The 22374-nt window shown below is 38.3% G+C and overlaps 1 protein-coding gene across 1 annotated transcript in view; it reads left to right on the top strand.

Annotated features, from left to right (window-relative positions):
- LOC124783390 (lysosomal alpha-mannosidase-like) overlaps positions 1 to 22374 on the top strand; it is a 99064-nt gene that overhangs the window by 29222 nt on the left and 47468 nt on the right. The window contains exons 5-10 of the mRNA XM_047254017.1: positions 5797 to 6002; positions 6182 to 6318; positions 11232 to 11365; positions 13370 to 13589; positions 13703 to 13902; positions 14063 to 14253. Of these exons, the coding sequence (XP_047109973.1) occupies positions 5797 to 6002; positions 6182 to 6318; positions 11232 to 11365; positions 13370 to 13589; positions 13703 to 13902; positions 14063 to 14253 (1088 nt within the window). The remainder of the gene's footprint in view (positions 1 to 5796; positions 6003 to 6181; positions 6319 to 11231; positions 11366 to 13369; positions 13590 to 13702; positions 13903 to 14062; positions 14254 to 22374) is intronic.

The following is a 22374-nucleotide window of genomic DNA, read 5'->3' as shown; positions in this document are numbered from 1 at the left end:
TGCCTGTGGCAAGATTGGCACTTCTAGTGGCACCTATTGAGGACTGGCTTGCCAACACGTGTGGCTGTATTTGTAGGCTGTACTGTTGACAAACTGGTGGTGTGCTTGCATTGGTCAGTGTGTGCTGTCCCAATTGGGGGAGAAACCTAGAGCCAGAGTATCTGCTGGTCGCAGGTATTGTGTTGGAGGCAGAAGTGGCTAGCATGTGACCACATATACAGCACTTACAGGCAAAACTGTGTGACCTTTCCACAACATTGAATGGCTTTCGTAGCATGTGACTACATATTTGCTAAGAAAAAGATTTACATTTTGAGAAATATTTTGACTTAAATCGAACTCTCTTACAGTTGTAACTGCACATAAAACTGTTTGAATGTAATTTAAGCTATCATACTGATTCTGGAGCATTTACTTAAAAACTAGGGGTTATTCTACCCGCGAACAAAGTTTAATACTCCTTACATCATTTTAACAATTAATGTAAATCAGTAAAACACAATGCCATTGTTCACCACTGAGCCAGGAACCAATGCCAACTCACCTTGACAAGTTTCCTTTTAAAAATAAATAATTCTGCCTTCTAATATCAGCCACCAGTCTTAAAGGGACAAATTTTGAAAATAATTATATTCATTAGACTTGAAACAATTAATAAATTTAATTTTGAAAAAAATGTGATTTTAGCTTTTAGTACCAGAATGAAACTCACAAGATCTTTAATGATTTTTTTCCAACAGTCCCTTTATGAAACATTTTAAGTAAAAATAAAGTGAGTTATTCTTTCCACATTCAGTTTACTTTTGTTTTGATAAACTAAGCAAATAGAAATTAATGAAGTACTATTAGTAAATATTAGGTACTTCAAATAAGAAGGTAGTACTTTTAAGAACTGGCTGCTACTGTATTAATCCAAAGTTCACCTCATTAGCTGAGTACTGAGTGCACCTGACTGCCATGCTGAGGACCCTGGTTTGTTTGCCAGTACTGCCAGGGATTTATTCTTGGTGGGAAGACTATCTGTCTACCTTTTTGAACATAATAAAGCAGTAATTCATCATAGCATGTGTTCAGCAGTGCCTTGCTAGTTTTGCAGATGTGTATTGCACCAGATGTCTGCAAAATGGTTCTGCATTCCCTGTGCATTATAATTTGGTGGCCTGTATTTGTGGAGCTGGCACCCAATAGCAAACCACTTGGTTCTCTTTGGTTAATATCAGGCAAATTTGGTGGGCAGGACATCCAGTTCACTATAAAGCTCCTCAAACCACTGTATCTGATTCTGACCTTTGAAATGCATAGTTGCCCTACTGGAAGATACCAAAGGCATTGGGAAAGATGTCAACATGAAGGGATGCAGGTGGTTCGCAATAACATTCACGTAGTCCACAGCCATCGTGGTGCCTCTGGTTACCATTACGGGACCCATGGAGGCATAGGTGAATAATGTCCCCCATAGTATAATACTGTTCACACTGGCTTGCGTCCATGGCACAGTGTATGTTTTGAGTAGCCATTTGTCTGGAAGACAGCGCATTTTGACACGGCAATTGACACAATATAATAAGAAATGCAGTTCATTCAAACTGGTGACATGTTTCCATGTCCAATCTTTACCTGTTATAATCATAACTGACCATGTCACTATGTGCACTGAACCTGGTTCAACTATGTGCACTGAATGATGTGCTCTAAAACATTTGTGCCTGCACCAGCATTGTACTCTGTCACAAGATCTACACAGATCACTGCCTATTCTTTTTTACAGAGCTGGAAAGTCTTTGACCTTTTCATTCTGTAATGAGGTGCTGTGCATGACACACTTTGTCTCCTGCTTATGGTTTCACCATACTTCAACCACTTTCTATAGATACTCATTACAGGAGCACAGGAACAACTGATGCTCATTCCCATGCACAGGTGCATAACAATGCATTTGTCAAAGTCACTTATGTCACTGGAGTTCCCCATTTGGAGCCTGTTACCAATGCTAGAATGATTCCCCATTCATCTCTGCTTCACTCATATAATTCCCTTACCATGTCACTTGCTCACAATGCCACTAGGTGGCATGCAGTGCTGTGGTGGTCATAATGCTTTGGCTCACCAGTGTCTGTGAAGAACACTGGCCATAGGATGAACACAGAGGTGAAAAGATGAGTAATATGATAAAAAGTGGGACTCAAAAGACATGGTGAGATAAGAAGTGGGGAGTGAAGGAAAGAAGAAACTAATGGCTCATAGCCACTGAGAACACTAATAGAGAAGGATAATAAAACAACTGGAGTTGTTGGATGTCTGATGAATGACACTGATTACACCTTGAAATACCACTCTCTCTTCAGGAATATAAGGATATCATACAATGCCTACAACTACATATACTGAGAAGAATCTCTCAGTGTGTTAGTATGCATACAAAATGTTTGGACATTTTTTATTCTTTTGTTGTTCGTGGTCTTATTGGATAATTCTCTATCACAATGTAGGTACAGACATAAATATTGAATCTCATAATACAGCCCTCTGAACACTGCATAAGATCAATAATGAAGTATCACAAAAAAAGCCTCTTCAACACTTGTGGTACTTTTTTATTGCTACACACTTATTCCTGAATAAGAAGAATGATAATAATTTAATATGAACTGAGGTTACAACCTACACAACAATATACAGAAACAGTGTCAAAAGGTATTGTACTCCTGTCCAAATTTCAGAATGAAACTCTTTGCTTTTATGCCAAGATACATCAAAAGGTGTCAAAGATGTTATGCAAGGAGTAAGGAGCTCAAAGTGTTAAAAATGAGCTTAAAACTTATTACATCAGACATCCTTTCTGTGAAATATCCAAATGTAGGTACTCTGTATTCTTGTTAATAGCACATATAGCAAAACCTTCAGTAAAATAATTTCATAATTATTTTCCCTTTTAAATTATCCATAAAGTGCTCAAAAAGTTTTGAAGTGGAGCACTCAATGAAAGAATAAGTCTTATAAAACTACAAAAATAAAGTCAATGTGAAATGAAAACAAAAAATAACCAAAATATAAATGCACTTTGTTTGAAAGTACATATCAGTGAAATCAAAATCTCCTGCTCAGTAACTTTCAGTATCTTGTTGCTATGCCCCTTCCATTATAACACGCTCCTTAGCATCTGTCCAGTGCGTGATTGACACTCAGGCATGTCCCACTCTTTGGTTGCAGACTTCCTGAGGTAATTCAGTGTGCAGTATACGATGAATGTTCTCGCATTGACACACTGCGAGTTTCAACTGATATCAAGCATGCTCAATTTGGTTTCATCTCAGCAGATGCCACAAGACATTCCATTCTGTCAATTCCTACCTCATGGAGGAAGGTATGCAAGGTGGGGGATAGTGTGCTTATATATTATCCTATGGAATGACATAGTCATCACTAAAATTTTAACTGTAGAGCTGGGCAGTATGTTTGATTCACTTCTCTGCTAAACACACAGCCTTGTATGTTTACAACATGCACTGGTACTGAGTTGCCTCCATGATCTTATGTGATGGTCAGCAGGCACCAGCCAAATCCTGCATTTGTTGGTGAAGAGCACTCAACTCCATTGGCCGATATTCCATTTCAGATATTTCCTTGCATGCCTTCTTTGTGCACCGTGACACTGAGGCAGTGGGGGTGGGGGTCTTGTACTACTGTTTATAATGAATGAACAGAAGCCAAATTGATTGTGTGGAGAGTGTTGCGCATTGTTTGGATTGATACAACTCTCATATATGTCACCAAAAATGCAGTGTGGCTTCTGTTTTTGGGGCATAAAAGTGGGGCTGTTATCAACACAAAGATTGGTTTGAATACCACAGTGTTTTGCTGGGCATAGTCCAATTCGATATGTTATGCCACTACTTTCCATCCACATTCAAACAGACTGACTCACTCAGTTATAGATCGACCTACAGTATATAGTGGACTAGGAACCACTGTTATGGTATCTATGAACCATGATTTGTAGACAGCAGACTTGTATTATTGACTTATGGCTGATACTATGATGCAGATATTCAAAGTTCTGTGTTTCATAATAGAGGTTGAATGCCGGAATGTTGTTGCTGTGGTAGATGATAAATTGACAGATAATTTTGACCTTTCAAAAGTACTGATTTTTCATTGTGTTGACTAACTTATTCTGATATTAACATCTTCAGCACAAATAGACAAAAATCTAATGCTGTTTACCTTATCACAATATTCTCAGAGTATAAATGGTAAGTGTTTGTCTGCAAGGTTCAAGATTAAATTTTGTCGATTCTAGGATTTTTTTCTATCATTTTTTACTTCTTTCCTCTTTGACAATGATTCATATATATTAATTATGTGAAATGTTTCAGATTCTGTGTTTGATTGTAGATTCCTCTTTAACTGGTTAGTTTAGTCAGTTCAAAGCTTGGAGGGAAAAAAAGTTCTACAACTACCCTATTGATGACAGATTGTTGGAAACAGCATATACTATAAAATGTCTAGGAGTAAGTGTAACAACCACAAAAAATAAATAGTAGGAAAAGCAGATGCCAGGGTGAGATCATAGGAGGTATCTTAAGAAAATGCAACTCATCCATGAAGAAAGTGGCTTACAATATACTTGTTCAACTGATTCTTGAGAACTGCTCATCAATCTGGTATCCTTAGCAGGTAGGACTGATAGAAGGGAGAGAGAAAATCCAATGAACAGCAATGTGTTCTGTCACAGGATCATTTAGGGGGCACAAGAGCATTACATGCCCAACAAACTCAGTGACAGCTGTTACAAGAGATGTGTTATACATCCCAAAGATGTTTACTATTGAAATTTTGAGAGAGCACTTTCCGAGCTGAGTCGCACAACACATTACTTCCTCCCAGATACACCTTGCAAAATGACCACATCAAGAAAATTTGAGAAGTCAGAGCTAATACAAAGGCTTACTGATAACCATTCTTCCCACACGTCATTTGTGAGAGGATCAAGAAAGGAGGGGGAGGGAGGGGGTCAGTTAGTGGTACCAAAAGTACTCTCTGCCTGCTTGTGGAGTATGATATAGATATAGATGAATAATAACCTGGAAATATAACACCCCTCTGGTACCCAATGTTGAGAGAGATGGGGAGGAAAGAGGAGAAAGAAGAGTGCTGAAATCTGACAATATAGTACACATTTGGTACACAACTTTGAGAGAGAGATCTATGAGATATTAGCGAGAATGGAAACCAAAGGACAGGGAACAATAAACAGGAATCAGCATGAATTTTTGATATTCAAAACTGTGTGCCAGACCAGAACTTGAACCTGTCCTGCTCCAACACACAGTTTTTATTTGCCAGGAAATTTAAAGTCAGCATGAACTCCCCTAAATAACAAAAATTTACTCTCAAAGAAATCAGTATGTTTGTTCCTTTCAGAGTATCAAGAAACCTGGTACTGGCAAAAAATATGATTATTGCCGTTGATCATATTCAGTAATATACTGCCAACATTGTCAAAACATTTGGCCACAGAATATAACATCCATCAATGTTTTGCTGTAAATAGGCTTGTATGCAACAGGTATGTTGTTCATGCTGAAAACATTGATTCTGCGATATGGCTGTGTAATTAGTTCATTTGTACTGGATGAAAAGCTACTCAAGATGTTACTGCTTCTGCTTTATTATCCATGGCATTTACACCATGGCCTCTTTGGTAGTGGCATTTCATAAAGTTGTTTGAATATTTCATTTTCCCCCCCACCCCCCAAACCCTTACAGGTCTGTAACAAAATGTGAAATTTTCAGGAAACTAAATGACACATTTGGGGTATGTGGTCGTCCCCATGTAGGATGGCAGATTGATCCATTTGGACACTCCAGAGAGATGGCATCCATTTTTGCTCAGCTTGGGTATGATGGTGTCTTCTTTGCTAGATCAGACTATCAAGACCGTCAGAGGAGATACAAGACAAAGAACACAGAGATGATATGGCAAGGCAGTGCTAATCTTGGTATGAAAAGCATATCTTTTACAATCAACACACTTTTGTATTAATGTCTTGTATTATCATCTTAACCTCATTTTTAGCTGATTAACACAAACTTAGAGATCATATATTTATAATTTGTGTCTTTATTATGACCTGTTGATTTCTTTGGTGTAGTGTATTTAAAAAAATGTGTCTTGCAGGTACATCATCCAGATTATTTGCAGCAACTTTTAATAACTCCTACTATCCACCAAGTGGATTTTGTTTTGACATCAACTGTGATGACTTGCCCATTATTGATGATCTGAAAAGTCCTGATTACAATGTTAAAACTAGGGTAAGCTGACAGATTATTCCTAGGGACTTTAGTGATACAAAATGCAGTGTCCTATTAATCAAAACAATCATTTTTAAGTGAACTGACAAAAAATATATTTTACACTACAGTTTCATTATGTACATCAAACATGCAACTCAGCTGCAGCTATCTCCTTTATCTATATAACAAAACAATTGTTAACATGATTTCCTGACTGATGATTCCAGTCTACATGCATACATTTTTTAATAGCGTACACTGACAAAGATCCATATTAACTTATTCTATGTTACTTTGCTGTATACAGGGTTTAACTAAATTCCCTTTGTAGACTTTGAGGCCTTGTAGTGGCATCCAAGACAATTAACTTTAGCAAAGGAGGTCATTTCCAGAAACATACTATTTTCCCACTACACGCAAAGTACTGCAACACACTCTGACTCCTGGTGGTTGTTATATGGATTCACTTACAAGTAGGGTTCAATTTGATGATCAACAATGTCAGTATAGATACAATACCTCCATACACAACATCAATCCCAGGTCCTCTAGTATCTGTTGCACAACCTGCACCAATAGGTCTACCTCAGATCTCACAGGGATTTTGTAGATAAGGATGTCATGACCCCAGAGATAGTAGTATTGTGAGAACATGCAGTCCAAACAACTGGGCCACCACAACCTATACAATGTTGCCCAAATCACTAATCCAGATGATCTCAGACTTCAAGTGAAAAATGAGATGGTGCTGGAACCACAAGTTTTTATGCACAAGCAGTGGCTCATCTTTCAAGAACCACACTAACATCCACTGTACCGACATAATCCTGTGTCCTTGGCAGAACTGTGAAAGTTGTGCCCATCTCCTCCAAGCTCCCATAAAACTACCTTTCTGCTATTTTCCCTACAGAGATCAAGCAAATCTCATAATTTTGTAAGTAAGATGAATAAAAATGAAGCACAGTGAAACCAACAATCTAGTGAGATTTGATACAAGAAATATACAGATTAAACATTTAGTACAGTGCATAGCAAAGAAACTTTAGTCATTCATTCTACATACATCAAAAAAATATTTGCATCATCCCGGTTCTCAGTACTTCTGAAGATAGACATTGACTGTGGATATTGTATCACAGACACAGTCCCTTTGACTGTTCAGAGAGTCACTAAACCCACCCAAAGATGTAAACAACCATGCATGAGTAGCGCCTATTAGACGGAGGGGATCCAACAGCTGATCAGTTCCAGTCATTCCCCAGAAAGGAGGTACATGGCTTGTGTTGTCTGTACTTCAGTCATGCTTAGATGGTCAGTACCATGGTTCGATCATGTCCAGCATTGTTACTTTTTTGCCAGGAAGGGCTCTCAACAAGGGAAGTGTCCAGGCATCTTGAATGTTGTTCGAACATGGAAGAGATACAGAGTGACAGGAACTGTTGATGACATGCTTCACTCAGGCTGCCCAAGGACTAATACTGCAGTGGATGAATGCTACCTTCAGATTATGGCTCGGAGGAACCCTGACAGCAGCAACACCATGTTGAATAATGCTTTTCATGCAGCCACAGGATGTCATGTTAAGACTCAAACTGTGCGCAACAGGCTGGATGATGTGCAATTTCACTCCTGACATCCATGGCAAGGTCCATCTTTGCAACCATGACACAATGCAACACAGTACAGATGTGCCCAACAACATGCCAAATGGACCACTCAGGATTGGCATCTCATTCCCTTCACTGATGAGTGTCACTTGTGCCTTCAACCAGACAATCATCGGAGACGTGTTTGGAGGCAACCCACTCAGGCTGAATGCCTTAGACACAGTGTCCAGGAAGTGCAGCAAGGTGGAGGTTCCCAGCTGTTTTGGGGTGGTATTATGTGGGGTTGATGTACACCGCTGGTGGTCATGGAAGGCACCGTAATGGCTGGCTGATACATGAATGCCATCATCTAACTGATAGTGCAACCATATCGGCAGCATATTGGTGAGGCACTCCTCTTCATGTGGGACAATTTGCACCCCCATCATGCACACCTTGTGAATGACTTCCTTCAGGATAACAACATTGCTTGACTAGAGTGGTTAGCATGTTCTCCAAACATGAACCCTAACGAACATGCCTGGGATAGATTGAAAAGGGCTGTTCATTGCTGACGTGACCCACCAACCACTCTGAGGGATCTACACCAAATCGCCATTGAGGAGTGGGACAATCTGGACCAACAGTGCCTTGATGAACTTGTGGATAGTGTGCCATGATGAATACAGGCTTGTATCAATCCAAGAGGACATGCTTCTGGGTATTAGAGGTATTGGTGTGTACAGCAATCTGGACCACCACCTCTGTATGGTGGTACAACATGTAATGTGTGGTTTTCATGAGTAATAAAAAGGGTGGAAATGATGTTTATATTGATCTCAATTCCAATGTTCTGTACAGGTTCCGGAACTCTTGGAACTGAAGTGATGCAAAATTATTTTTTGATGAGTGTAGAATAACAACAAAATACCTAATACATAAGTAAGATCTACTTCCAGTGATCTTATAACACCAGATGCTAGAGCAATGCAGATTATAGCTGGAAGAGCATATGACTGTTTACATGACGTTTCAACTTAGATGTACAGTGTATAGTTAACCAAATGCATGATGACCAGACAACTCCCATAATATTATTGATCAGCCACAGAAAACTTATTCTTGAATTCCTTTTTTACTTACATAGCAGATGATATCAGCCAAAGCTGGGGTCCAAGAAAAGTACTAACTTGAGTGGCATGTTAATTATACATCCTCTCCACTGTCTCTGCTTGCTTCCTCTATCACATCTCACTCCAGTCCTCAATAAGCAGAAAGCAACAAAAATTGTAAACATCTAGTCAAATTGCATATTTACTTCAGGACCTGCTCACTACCTATGGAACTGTGTGACACCATAGCGATGCAGCAACAAGAATTACATTTCTGATAAGGAGTAATCTGTGTAAGTGGTAGCTGTGTGAACTGAGCACACTGTTGCCACACAAAACATACAAGCAATAGACATCTCTTTGTTAGTAGTTGTTTCTTTGTTATGCTGCTTTGGTGAAATGGCGCTGTAGAAATGGCACTGAGACAACAGCATGAGTTTACAGCAGTGGGCCAAGGGAAAGGTATCTCCTTGTAGGCAATGATCTCTCTCTACCTCCCTCCCTGCCTTCCTCTCTCTCTCTTTCTCTCTCTCTCTCTCTCTCTCTCTCTCTCTCTCTCTCTCTCTCTCTTCCCCTTCTCTCTCTTTTCCCCTTGTTTCTCTCTTCCCCCACCCTCTTTCTGGTCAACTTTTGCACCTCCACTGTGCCTGTGTCTCTCTTACCAGCCCCTTCCCTTGGTATGGCCCTGTCTGCAGGTGAATGCAGTGGGAGGGATTTATAAGTGTGGTGCAGGCGTAATCAAGCATTCTGGTTAACTTTTCCACATGATGGTTTCACCTCAATTTGTTATCCACCTGAATGCTTTGAAATTCCAAACACAGAGTTTAATTTAGTGGGTTTGATCTTTGTTTCCTGTCATCCTGACAACATGTGGGAATCTCTCATCCCGGGTTCTGAGTGACCTGATCCTCCTTCCTAACATTCCATAAATCATTTCTCTTTCCTCCCTGAAGGAGGAAATTATTATTCTCAAAATTATGAGCAGCTTCTTTTTTTTCATTTTCAAGTGTGTCTATCCCAACAACTGGAATTTCTCCTTCCAGAAATAAATTCTGGTCAACCATCCTGTCTCTTTGTAAAATTATGACATAAGCTTGGTAAGATATTAAGCTATTTGCTATGAACCAGTTGTAAGTCTGTTCCAGTATTCCACTTGCTATATCTGGATTGGATGTGTTTGGGCCCTTCATCAGTATACTTGTATTATCAACAAATTTAACAGTTTTTGAAGAGTTCTCCAATGGCTTTGGTCAGAATTATTCTTGCTACTGTAAAGTGTGGCCGGGTAGTAGTAGCAAGTACAGGGACATTGGGAAATGAAACTAGTTTGATAGTTTGATCCATGGAGATTACATGAACTAGTCAGTGACTGAAGGAGTACTGGCAGTGCCATGAAGTACAGCAATGAGATATTGCAACCAAATATATAACTTTTCAGTTGTGCCATCATTCCATACTTGATGATCATGGATGTTAAATTATCCCCATTGAGTTGATCTGACAAATGATTTCCTCACAAGTGAAGATATGTATATAACACAATTACACTGAATGGAAAAGCCAGTGAGATCTCCAGAACTGATTCATATACAGCATGCATTGCATAGCAAATTGCAGCCCACAACCAAGTACTCTTTCATGCTGTTGATTCCCTGGAATGGAGATCAGCCATTAGCAGAACTCTTGAACCACCTCAAAGAGAGTATTCCACATGACTCCCATCATGCATGGGAGCCAGAAGCCATCATACTCTCTAACTGTTTGGCTGCCATAGCAGAGAGCTAACATTTTTCTTCCCCAATAGTGTATCTTCAGTTACAGAACATTTTCAGTCACATTCCCATATGCCAAACACTGTGTTATTAAGCTTTACATTTATCTGTAGCTCTTCCAACATGCAGTTTATGAAATATTCTCTCATGTATTGATGTTACTCTTCTGGATAGTACTGTACCTTTACATGATTTTTGGCAACAACAGTTCAAATACCAAATACAAGCTCCCGATTGTGAGAACACTATTTTATTTCTGTTCATTATTAATAATATTTTGGTCACTTCTCTGCAGATGATTAATACCAATACCAAACAATGTCTGTGTGCTATTAGTTACTTGGGTCAATTTCAGTAATTTTTATGCTATGTGTAGTGATTTTGTTAACTGCTGCAAGTCTCAGCTTAGAGCTGATATTAAGAAAGTCATAAACTTAATTGCTTAATTTTGTTTGTGCCAGATCTCAGATTTTGTTGCATATATAGAAGAACAGGCATCACATAAGAAGACTGACCACATTCTTGTCACAATGGGAGGAGATTTCCATTACCAAGAAGCTGCAGCTTGGTTTGTCAACTTGGACAAATTAATAAAGTAAGTGGTAACTCCATGGTAGAATACACATACTAGTGTTAAATAAAATCTAAGTGATTAATGCAGTAGAGTTCACTGAAACAGAGATTAAAAAAGTGTTGAATCTCAAGAGTTCATAATAAGCAGAAAAAGTTTACAATATGCAAACGAGAGGTGCAGATGGTGTAATGATGGAAATAATACTTAATAATTTGGGTGAAGAGGCTCAACATGGACAACAGGGGCAGGAATTAACAGCTTGGAATCTGGGAGGGGGTAAATAGAATTCCTCTGTCTCCATGTGCTACACGAATACTGCCAAAGAGTGAGTATCACAAGGGTTGTACCCAGCAAGTCTGGGATCTTGTCTGACTAACACCAAATTCATCACCTGAGGTCTGACCAATAGTCAGCATCACTGTCAGCTTCTGCAACTGGCATTACATGTCATAGTGATGTCTTATATTATATGCAGAAGGAGGAACTTGGCTTTACCATCTCTCTTACAAGCAAGATAGAAACCTATACTAAGAGAAATAGCCTCACAGTGAGTAGTATTCTTATGAAGTTCTCACTAGCAAATAGAAAAATCAAACAATGTAGCCTCAATTAGAGATGAATAACCATCACTGCTGAAGGGGTAATGTGTATCAAATGTCTAAAGGGTTAAAAAACTGTTCTAAAACCAAATAGATCACACTTTACTAGTAATATCTCATAACGTGAATGATTATTTTATCAACAAGGAAATTTCACTTTACAGAACTGTAAAATTACTAGACAGAATGACTGGTGAATACTTCTCTTCTGGACACTAAATTCCAAGAATTACAAATAATCACAGTTAAATGTAGCAAGAAGAACCTATATCTGTCCTTTGAAAAGGTTACTTCCTTCATCAAGGAAGAATGATGATAAGGTAGGGAAAGGTTGGAAAAAAGGGGCAGGGCACTAAGATTTTAGGTTGACAGAAACCTATCTGTTGCCTGACACCTTTTTTTGCTGTCTATTTGGAAGGCACCTCATTTATTTCCGGTAGCTGTTGTTGTGTGTATCTATGATCACATTGGTCTCCAGTATTTGTGGGATCTTATAAGGCAACCACACTAGTCTTAAATATACACATATACTGAAGGAGAAGCTGAAATATTAAGGTCCTTAAAACAATTTCAATAAGATTCTTTTCTCTCTTTTTAAAAATGATCCAAATGGCTTTACTTTGTGGTGTGAATATCTTATCTATCTCTGTGATAGAATTTCCATTTCTGTGAGTTCTTATTACATATAGTCTACAATTTGAAATGCTCATGATGGACAGTGCACAAGGGCTTTTCACTGGCATACTGCACCAGTTGTTTCATCATAAATATTAACCGAGTGAGGTGGCGCAGTGGTTAGCACACTGGACTCACATTCGGGAGGATGATGGTTCAATCCCACGTCCAGCCATCCTGATTTAGGTTTTCCATGATTTCCCTAAATTGCTCCAGGCAAATGACAGAATGGTCCCTTCAAAGGGCACGGGTGACTACCTTCCCCATCCTTCCCTTATCCGATGAGACCGATGACCTCGCTGTCAGGTCTCCTCCCCCAAAACAACACAACCCCATAAATATTACTGCACTTAACTACTGGGAAACATTTTAATCTGTTTAGGCACAACACATCACGTTGCTTACATTACTGTTAATGTTTGTCAGTTGTCAGAGGAGTTGTGTAAATATAGAGTAAAAAGTAGCAATTAAGCAGTAAAGACAAATCTAGTAGTTACCTAACATATGTCTGAGGAACTAATATGTTTTTTCCAAAGTATTTCTTCCCTGAAAATTCTGCTATGCTTCTGTTGGTAGAAATAGAATGTATTTGCAGGAATACTTTCACATGTAAATGATTAGACACAATAACTGAACTTGATTATTACTGAGGCTGGAACACCATGTCTCAGTAACAAAACACCAATGTAAATAAACTGATGATGAACATCTGTGGAGAAATATATTTATGATTTGATAATATGTTTACCAGGTATGTGAATGATTTGCAAGCAGATGGAGGTAGACTAAATGCATTGTACTCAACACCATCATGTTACTTGAAAGCTGTTAATGAGGCAAATATAACATGGGAACTAAAAGAAGATGATTTCTTTCCTTATGCCAGTGATTCTCATGAGTACTGGACAGGATATTTCACTTCTAGAGCCACTAGTAAATATTTTGAGAGACGAGGAAATAACTTCCTTCAGGTAAGTAAAAATGTAGATTGGAAGGAAAATTTTAAAACGTATTTCAAAGTTTCAAAATATCCCACAATCTTGAGAAATAAATACCTCTTACAATGCAAACAAAATTACTGCAGGTCTGCAAACAACTATACGCCTTGGCAGATGTTGAAGACACCTACAGTGAAGATTTAGATAATTTACGAGAAACCATGGGAGTCCTTCAGCATCATGATGCCATCACGGGGACAGCAAAACAGAATGTGGCCGATGACTATAATCGCATGCTTTATGACGGATTTCAGGGTTGCGGAAATATTGTTGACAGGGCACTGAAGTAGGTAACACTTCTGTTAGAATGTCTTCACTCTTGGGAGAACAAATATGTAAAAAATTACATTATGGTGAAAACAGAACAGTTTATACTTTTATTATGATAGTAAACAAGAAATGGAAATATTTTTGGCAAATAAATAATATGCTATTTCCATTTACAGAAAGATCTCTTCAGGTGGCAATTCCACACTTTCATTCTCATCATGCCTCCTGAGCAACATAAGTCAGTGCGAAATATCTGAGACCTCTGAGAATTTTGTGGTGACTGTGTATAATCCTTTAAGCCAAGTAACATCCTACTATGTCAGGCTTCCTGTGCAAAATGGAACATATGCTGTGGAAGATGCTGACGGTAAGTAACTAAGTGTTGCATTACCATTATTATTATTATTATTATTATTATTATTATTATTATTATTATTATTATTAGTAGTAGTAGTAGTAGTAGTAGTAGTTGTTGTTGTTGTTGTTGTACATAGAATTTTAGTCATTCCTCAATGGCAAATATTCATTAACACTGCAGTATTTACTTCTTTCACTCCATTACTCCCTCTAATTACTGCTACATACTGTTACTCATTGCAGCAGTACACACCTTACATGGAAATAATCTTGTTACTTGTCTTTGGTAACTTCAAGAGCAATGTCAACCACCAATGTTCTGGATAAGACTCAGACATCAATTTATTGGATTATTAAAATATAAACTGTCATATATTTCCTGAATATTTTAGTTAAGATTCGTAGGATAGGGGAAAACAAAATATTAGTCATAAATTGTAGTCAATATTTCAAACAAATGCTCACTTCAATATCAACTGAATGGTATAGATAATTATCATCCAAATGGCTCCCTCCTGTATGGGGTCTTTAGTAAAACATTCAAACTGTACCAAAGATGGAGTGCTAGAGAGTAAGTTACGAATGCAAGAGACAGCAGATTGAGAATAGCATTGCAAGTTTTTTCCTTTTTTTCCTTCTTTGAAGTTTAAAGCTAGTCCATTTATGGAAAACCAGTTAAAATTTTTCACAAAATCCAGAATTCAGTATCTCCAGTGTTGATCCTTCCCTGCTCAGTTGACAACAATAGTTTTATCACAGGAAAAGATAGAAGTCAACTACTTGGCCCGAATAAAATGAATGATCATTGACATGGAGCAAGAAGAAGATTATTCCAATGATAAAGTCATGAGGATTGCGGATTGCCAATTGTAATTTCTGCTTCTGCAGAAGTTCTGGTGTCCTCCTTTGAATTACTTTAACAGCCTAGTGCAAAATTACAAAACACATTCTTAAATAAGAACTAAATCGTTCATGTACTGAACCATGTGTTCATTAAAATGTAAGCTCTCCAAAAATTTAACTTGAAATAAAGGGAGAATTGTACAGGTGCATGAATGATGTTGATATGGATTCCACAGGATTCAGACTTATTGATTTAGAGCTTCTGTGTCAGGCTATATAGTTTTCATGTTTAGGTGTTAGCTGTAAAAATACAGAATGCATGATTGTTGTTGAAGAAAGAAGAGCAGGAATAGCTTGTGATTTTAAATTAATTTCTAATTCATGTGACTATGAATTTTCATTTTCCTCCTCCAAAACAACTGACACTGATATCAATAACAGCAATTTTAGGTTAGCATATACTCTGAGATGCCTTGGACACAGCAGGGAAGGTGGTAATTTATTCTGTGGCTTTCTGAACATGCCTCCACCTTATGCAAGGTTTGAAAAAATAAATAAAGAATTGTCTGATGCTGTAAGCTATACTGCCAAAGCAGTGGAAATAAACAAAAAGAAATAGATCCTAGGGTAGATATACATGACATTGAATTTCCTACAAATGTTACTGACCTGCGTGTGTCTGTACATGGGACCTGCCTCAAAAGGGGTCACATACCTCTGTATGGAGTTGCATCTGTTATTGGTATTGGATCAGGTAAAGTTTTGGATGTAGAAATAATGTCTAAGTCCTGCCACCAGTGTGCAACACGGAAAATGTCCAACAATGAAGACAGTGAGAAACTGTAGCAAGAAAAGCATGCTGTAGCATGCCCTAAAAATTATAGTGGATCAAGTGGGGGCATGGAGGCTGCTGCAGTTGTGAGGATGTTCTCCAGATCTGAGGACCAGTATGGTGTTAGATGTACTAAATATCTTAGTGACGGGGACTCCTCTTCGTTCAAAGCTGTAACAGATAAAATTCTGTACAATACAATAACACAAAAGTTGGAATGTGTTGGCACATCCAAAAGAGGCTTGGTGGTAGGCTTCATCGCTTGCTAAAAGAGAAGAAATGTGAAGTACTTGAGGATGGAAAATCACTAGGAGGAAAAGGCAGACTCACTCTGAAAGAAATTGATTCATTTCAGTTATTTTATGGGAGAGCTATCAGAAAAATGAGGCATGCTGTGTGGGCAATTTTTATCCACAAACTATCCACTGACCAAACACCAATGCACAATTTGTGTCTGAAAGACGATTTGTGTTCAACAACAGAAACGAGACACATTCACATAAACACTCATTACCAGAACCTGTTATGAATGCAAAAGCCCACATTCAGGTTTCTTGCAAACCCTGATTTATTGAGAAAGTGTCTTCATGGAAAGACACAAAATGCAGATGAAGGTCTCAATAATTTAATTTGAATTAGAGGCTCAAAAATGACATTCTGTGGACTTGAAGTACTCAAAATAGGTGTCCATGATGCAATTTTATGTTACAATAATGGACATAATGGCAGAACTGAAGTGCTGAAGACAGTTGGTATAGATCCTGGTGTGTTTACAACAAAAGCATTTTACACCATCAACGAGAGCAGGGTCAAGAAAGCTGACAGATTAGTGTCTTAGTTGCAAATACAGGCCAGGCAGATTCAAAGAGGAGAGAAGAGAAAGCTGGAGGATGAGGAGTATCAGTATAGAAGATTTTAAAATGGAGGTAAGCTTATTAGATGTATAAGTATGGGAATAAAATATTTTGAACCTCATTTTCTCTGTTTTACACTTTTTGCATTATTAGAAACCTTTTCTCAAAAAGTATATGCACTAATGCTATGAAATTTTCAGAAACTGATTTGCAACATGTTGCTGTCTCACTGGAACTAAAAAATATGAGATCCTGTAATTACAGTCTGATTTTTAGATGATTATACACTATGTGATCAAAAGTATCCAGCAACCTGGCTGAAAATGACTGACAAGTCCATGGTGCCCTCCATCAGTAATGCTGGAATTCAATATGATGTTGGCCTACCCTTCGTCTTGATGACAGCTTCCACTCTCACAGACATTCATTCAGTCAGGTGCTGAAAGGTTTCTTCAGGAATGGCAGACCATTCTTTATGGACTGCTGCACTGACGAGAGGCATCAATGTCGGTTAGTGAGGCCTGGCATGAAGTCGGAGTGCCAAAACATCCCAAAGGTGTTCTGTGGGATTCAAGTCAGATCTCTGTGCAGGACAGTCCATTACAGGGATGTTATTGTTGTGTAACCACTCTGCTATAGTCTGTGCATTATGAAAAGGTGATCGATTGTGTTGAAAGATGCAATCGCCCTCCCTGAAGTGCTCCTCAGCAGAGGGAAGTAAGAAGGTGCTTAAAACATTGATGTAGTCCTCTGCTGTGAAAGTGCCACGCAAAACAACAAGGGGTGCAAGCTCCCCCATGAAAACACAACCACAATATAACACCGCTGCCTCTGAATTTTACTGTTGGCACTACACAAGCTGGCAAATGACATTCACTGGGCATTTGCCATACCCACAGCCTGACATCACATTGCCACATTGTGTACCATGATTCATAACTCCACACAACGTTTTTCCCAGTGTTCAATCAGCCAATGTTTATGCTCCTTACACCAAGCAAGGTGTTGTTTGGCATTTACCTGCATGATATGTGGCTTATGAGCATCTGCTCAACCATGAAATCCAAGTTTTATCACCTCCCGTCTAACTGTCATAGTACTTGCAGTAGATCCTGATGCAGTTTGGAATTCCTGTGTGATGGTCTGGATAGATGTCTGCCTATTACACATTATGACTCTCTTCAACCGTCAGCAGTCTCTGTCAGTCAACAGACGAGGTTGGCCTGTACGCTTTTGTGCGGTATGTGTCCCTTCACTTTTTCCACTTCAGTATCACATTGGAAACAGTGGATCTAGGGATGTTTAGGAGTGTGGAACTCTCACATACAGATGTACGACACAAGTTACATCTAATCACCTGAACATGTTCCAAGTCTGTGAGTTCAGCCGTTTCCCCTATGCCGCTCTCTCACAATGTCTAATGCCTACTGAGGTCACTGATAAGAAGTACCTGGCAGTAGGTGACAGCACAATGCACCTAATATAAAAAATGTATATTTCTGGGGGTGTCTGGATTCTTTTGATCACATAAGGTATATAGAAAAAAAGCTAATTTTGGACATGCAAAATTAAAAACTCTGTTAATGATACAATTTGTACCATAAATTAATAACTGTAGTTCAGTGGTCTTATAACTTTCTCAGAATACTACGATAAAATTTTCAGATTAATTGCATTATTGGAATCTGAGTAACAGGTTTTTATTAAAAAGACAATAAAAAATTAAAATTTTTAATTTTTGGCAAAATATTAATCCTGAATATTTTATATTTTTCTCTTAAAACACAGTTCTTTTGCTTTACACATACAAAATTTTAGATTTGTACATTAATAAATATGGCTGTAATGATTTTTTAAATACATGTTTACTTTTTCCGTTACATCCCTCCTTAACAGTAGCTGAGAAACACAAGTTATCACACACTTTTTGAGCTGTTTAAGAGCTGTCAATTTGTGCAGTGTGAATGAACACTGAAACAGTGGGGAGCTAGACAGGACAGTGGTAAGATGCTGGATCAAATAAATTGGTACAGTTTCAATTAGATTATTTAACAATAAGATCAAACATAAAAAAGAACAAGAAGTTTTATCTCTCTTAATGTTCCAGGTAGCCAGTTTAGAAAATCAGTTTATACCCTTTCCTGCCCTGGTAAAGACTCAGAATAATGAAACAAAAATAATGAAATATGAAAAACAGTTGCCACCATAAAAGGCAACAGAATAAATTAACAGTAATTAGTTAAGTGCTTTCACAGTGACCAATGTGTTTAAATACAATTTTAGAACAGCTGCAATTAGTAGCTCATTTTAGTCAGGAGCCAAGATGAGTAAAATTTAAAAAAAATAGCATTTGGCATCTAACACTGTCAGCAGTCAGATTAAATTACTAAAAAAGAGAATCTCAGAATGTAACTATATGCCTCAGGTGGCCAACTACATTTCAGATGAGTTACCAAATCTTAGAAAGCAGCTCCTGAAAAGAAATCTTTAGGAAACAAGGACGTCCACAGGGCTATCTTTTAAGATTTTAAATTTCACACTATGTCAAAGCCTATAAAATAGGAAAAGACAGCCAGAAACATAAACATACACCAGATTTATTTTATAAGTTTACTAGCATAGAGCCTGCTGCTTCCCTCATGTTTGTGTAGTAATTACATCAAAAATAATTATAAACATATATTGTTGTTGTTGTTGTTTTTGTTGTTGTTGTGGTCTTCAGTCCTGAGACTGGTTTAATGCAGCTCTCCATGCTACTCTATCCTGTGCAAGCTTCATCTCCTAGTACCTACTGCAGCCTACATCCTTCTGAATCTGCTTAGTGTATTCATCTCTTGGTCTCCCTCTACGATTTTTACCCTCCATGCTGCCCTCCAATACTAAATTGATGATCCCTTGATGCCTCAGAACATGTCCTACCAACTGATCCCTTCTTCTAGTTAAGTTGTGCCACAAACTCATCTTCTCCCCAATTCTATTTAATACCTCCTCATTGGTTATGTGATCTACCCATCTAATCTTCAGCATTCTTCTGTAGCACCACATTTCAATAGCTTCTATTCTCTTCATGTCTAAACTATTTATTGTCCATGTTTCACTTCCATACATGGCTACACTCCATACAAATACTTTCAGAAACGACTTCCTGGCACTTAAATCAATACTCGATGTTAACAAATTTCTCTTCTTCAGAAACACTTTACTTGCCATTGCCAGTCTACATTTTATATCCTCTCTACTTTGACCATCATCAGTTATTTTGCTCCCCAAATAGCAAGACTCATTTACTACTTTACGTGTCTCATTTCCTAATCTAATTCCCTCAGCATCATACAAGCTAACTCAACTACATTACATTATCCTCATTTTGCTTTTGTTGGCGTTCATCTTATATCCTCCTTTCAAGACACTGTCCATTGCTTTCAACTGCTCTTCCAGGTCCTTTGCTGTCTCTGACAGAATTACAATGTCATCGGCGAACCTCAAAGTTTTTATTTCTTCTCCATGGATTTTAATACCTACTCCAAATTTTTCTTTTGTTTCCTTAACTGCTTGCTCAATATACAGATTGAATAATATCGGGGATAGGCTACAACCCCATTTCACTCCCTTCCCAACAACTGCTTCCCTTTCGTGTCCCTCGACTCTTATAACTGCCATCTGGTTTCTGTACAAATTGTAAACAGCCTTTTGCTCCCTGTATTTTACCCCTGCTGCCTTAAGAATTAGAAAGTGAGTATTCCAGTCAGTATTGTCAAAAGCTTTCTCTAAGTCTACAAATGCTAGGAATGTAGGTTTGCTTTTTCTTAATCTAGCTTCTAAGATAAGTCGTAGGGTCAGTATTGCCTCACGTGTTCCAACATTTCTAGGGAATCCAAAGTGATCTTCCTTGAGGTCAGCTTCTACCAGTTTTTCCATTCGTCTGTAAAGAATTCGCATTAGTATTTGCAGCTGTGACTTATTAAACTGATAGGTCGGTAATTTTCGCATCTGTCAACACCTGCTTTCTTTGGGAGTGGAATTATTATATTCTTCTTGAAGTCTGATGGAATTTCGCCTGTCTCATACATCTTGCTCACCAGATGTTAGGGTTTTGTCAGGACTGGCTCTCCCAAGGTTGTCAGTAGTTCTAATGGAATGTTGTCTACTCCCAGGGCCTTGTTTCGACTTAGGTCTTTCAGTGCTCTGTCAGACTCTTCACACAGTATCATATCTCCCATTTCATCTTCATCTACATCCTCTTCCATTTCCATAATATTGTCCTCAAGAACATCGCCCCTGTATAGACCCTCTATATACTCCTTCCACCTTTCTGCTTTCCCTTCTTTGCTTAGAACTGGGTTTCCATCTGAGCTCTTGATATTCATGCAAGTGATTCTCTTTTCTCCAAAGGTCTCTTTAATTTTCCTGTAGGCAGTATCTATCCTACCCCTCATGAGATAAGCCTCTACATCCTTACATTTGTCCTCTAGCCATCCCTGCTTAGCCATTTTGCACTTCCTGTCGATCTCATTTTCAAGACGTTTGTATTCCTTTTTGCCTGCTTCACTTATTGGATTTTTGTATTTTCTCCTTTCATCAATTAAATTCAGTATCTCTTCTGTTACCCAAGGATTTCTACTAGCCCTTGTCTTTTTACCTACTTGATCCTCTGCTGCCTTCACTACTTCATCCCTCAAAGCTACCCATTCTTCTTCTACTGTATTTCTTTCCCCCACTCCTGTCAATTGTTCCCTGATGCTCTTCCTGAAACTCTCTACAACCTCTGGTTGAGTCAGTTTATCCAGATCCCATCTCCTTAAATTCAGTTGTAATCTGCAGTTCATAACCAATAGATTGTGGTCAGAGTCCACATCTGCCCCTGGAAATGTCTTACAATTTAAAATCTGGTTCCTAAATCTCTGTCTTACCATTATATCTGAAACCTTCTAGTATCTCCAGGTTCTTCCATGTATACAACCTTCTTTCATGATTCTTGAACCAAGTGTTAGCTATGATTAAGTTGTGCTCTGTGCAAAATTCTACCAGATGGCTTCTCTTTCATTTCTTAGCCCCAATCCATATTCACCTACTACATTTCCTTCTCTTCCTTTTCCTACTGTCGTATTCCAGTCACCCATGGCTATTAAATTTTCATCTCCCTTCACTACCTCGATAATTTCTTTTATCTCATCATACATTTCATCTATTTCTTCATCATCTGCAGAGCTAGTTGGCATATAAACTTGTACTACTGTAGTAGCCGTGGGCTTCGTGTCTATCTTGGCCACAATAATGCGTTCACTATGATGTTTGTAGTAGCTTGCCCGCACTCCTATTTTTTTTTATTCATTATTGAACCTACTCCTGTATTACCCCTATTTGATTTTGTATTTATAACCCTGTATTCACCTGACCAAAAGTCTTACTTCTCCTGCCACAGAACTTCACTAATTCCCACTTATCTAACTTTAACCTATCCATTTCCCTTTTTAAATTTTCTAACCTACCTGCCCAATTAAGGGGTCTGACATTCCACGCTCCGATCCGTAGAACGCCAGTTTTCTTTCTCCTGATAACGACATCCTCTTGAGTAGTCCCCACCCGGAGATCCAAATGGGGG

Source organism: Schistocerca piceifrons, chromosome 1, assembly GCF_021461385.2.
Source record: "Schistocerca piceifrons isolate TAMUIC-IGC-003096 chromosome 1, iqSchPice1.1, whole genome shotgun sequence".
Taxonomy (NCBI): Eukaryota; Metazoa; Arthropoda; class Insecta; order Orthoptera; family Acrididae; genus Schistocerca; species Schistocerca piceifrons.
Note: the sequence above shows the minus strand (reverse complement) of the source record. Positions and strands in the feature narration are given on the sequence as shown.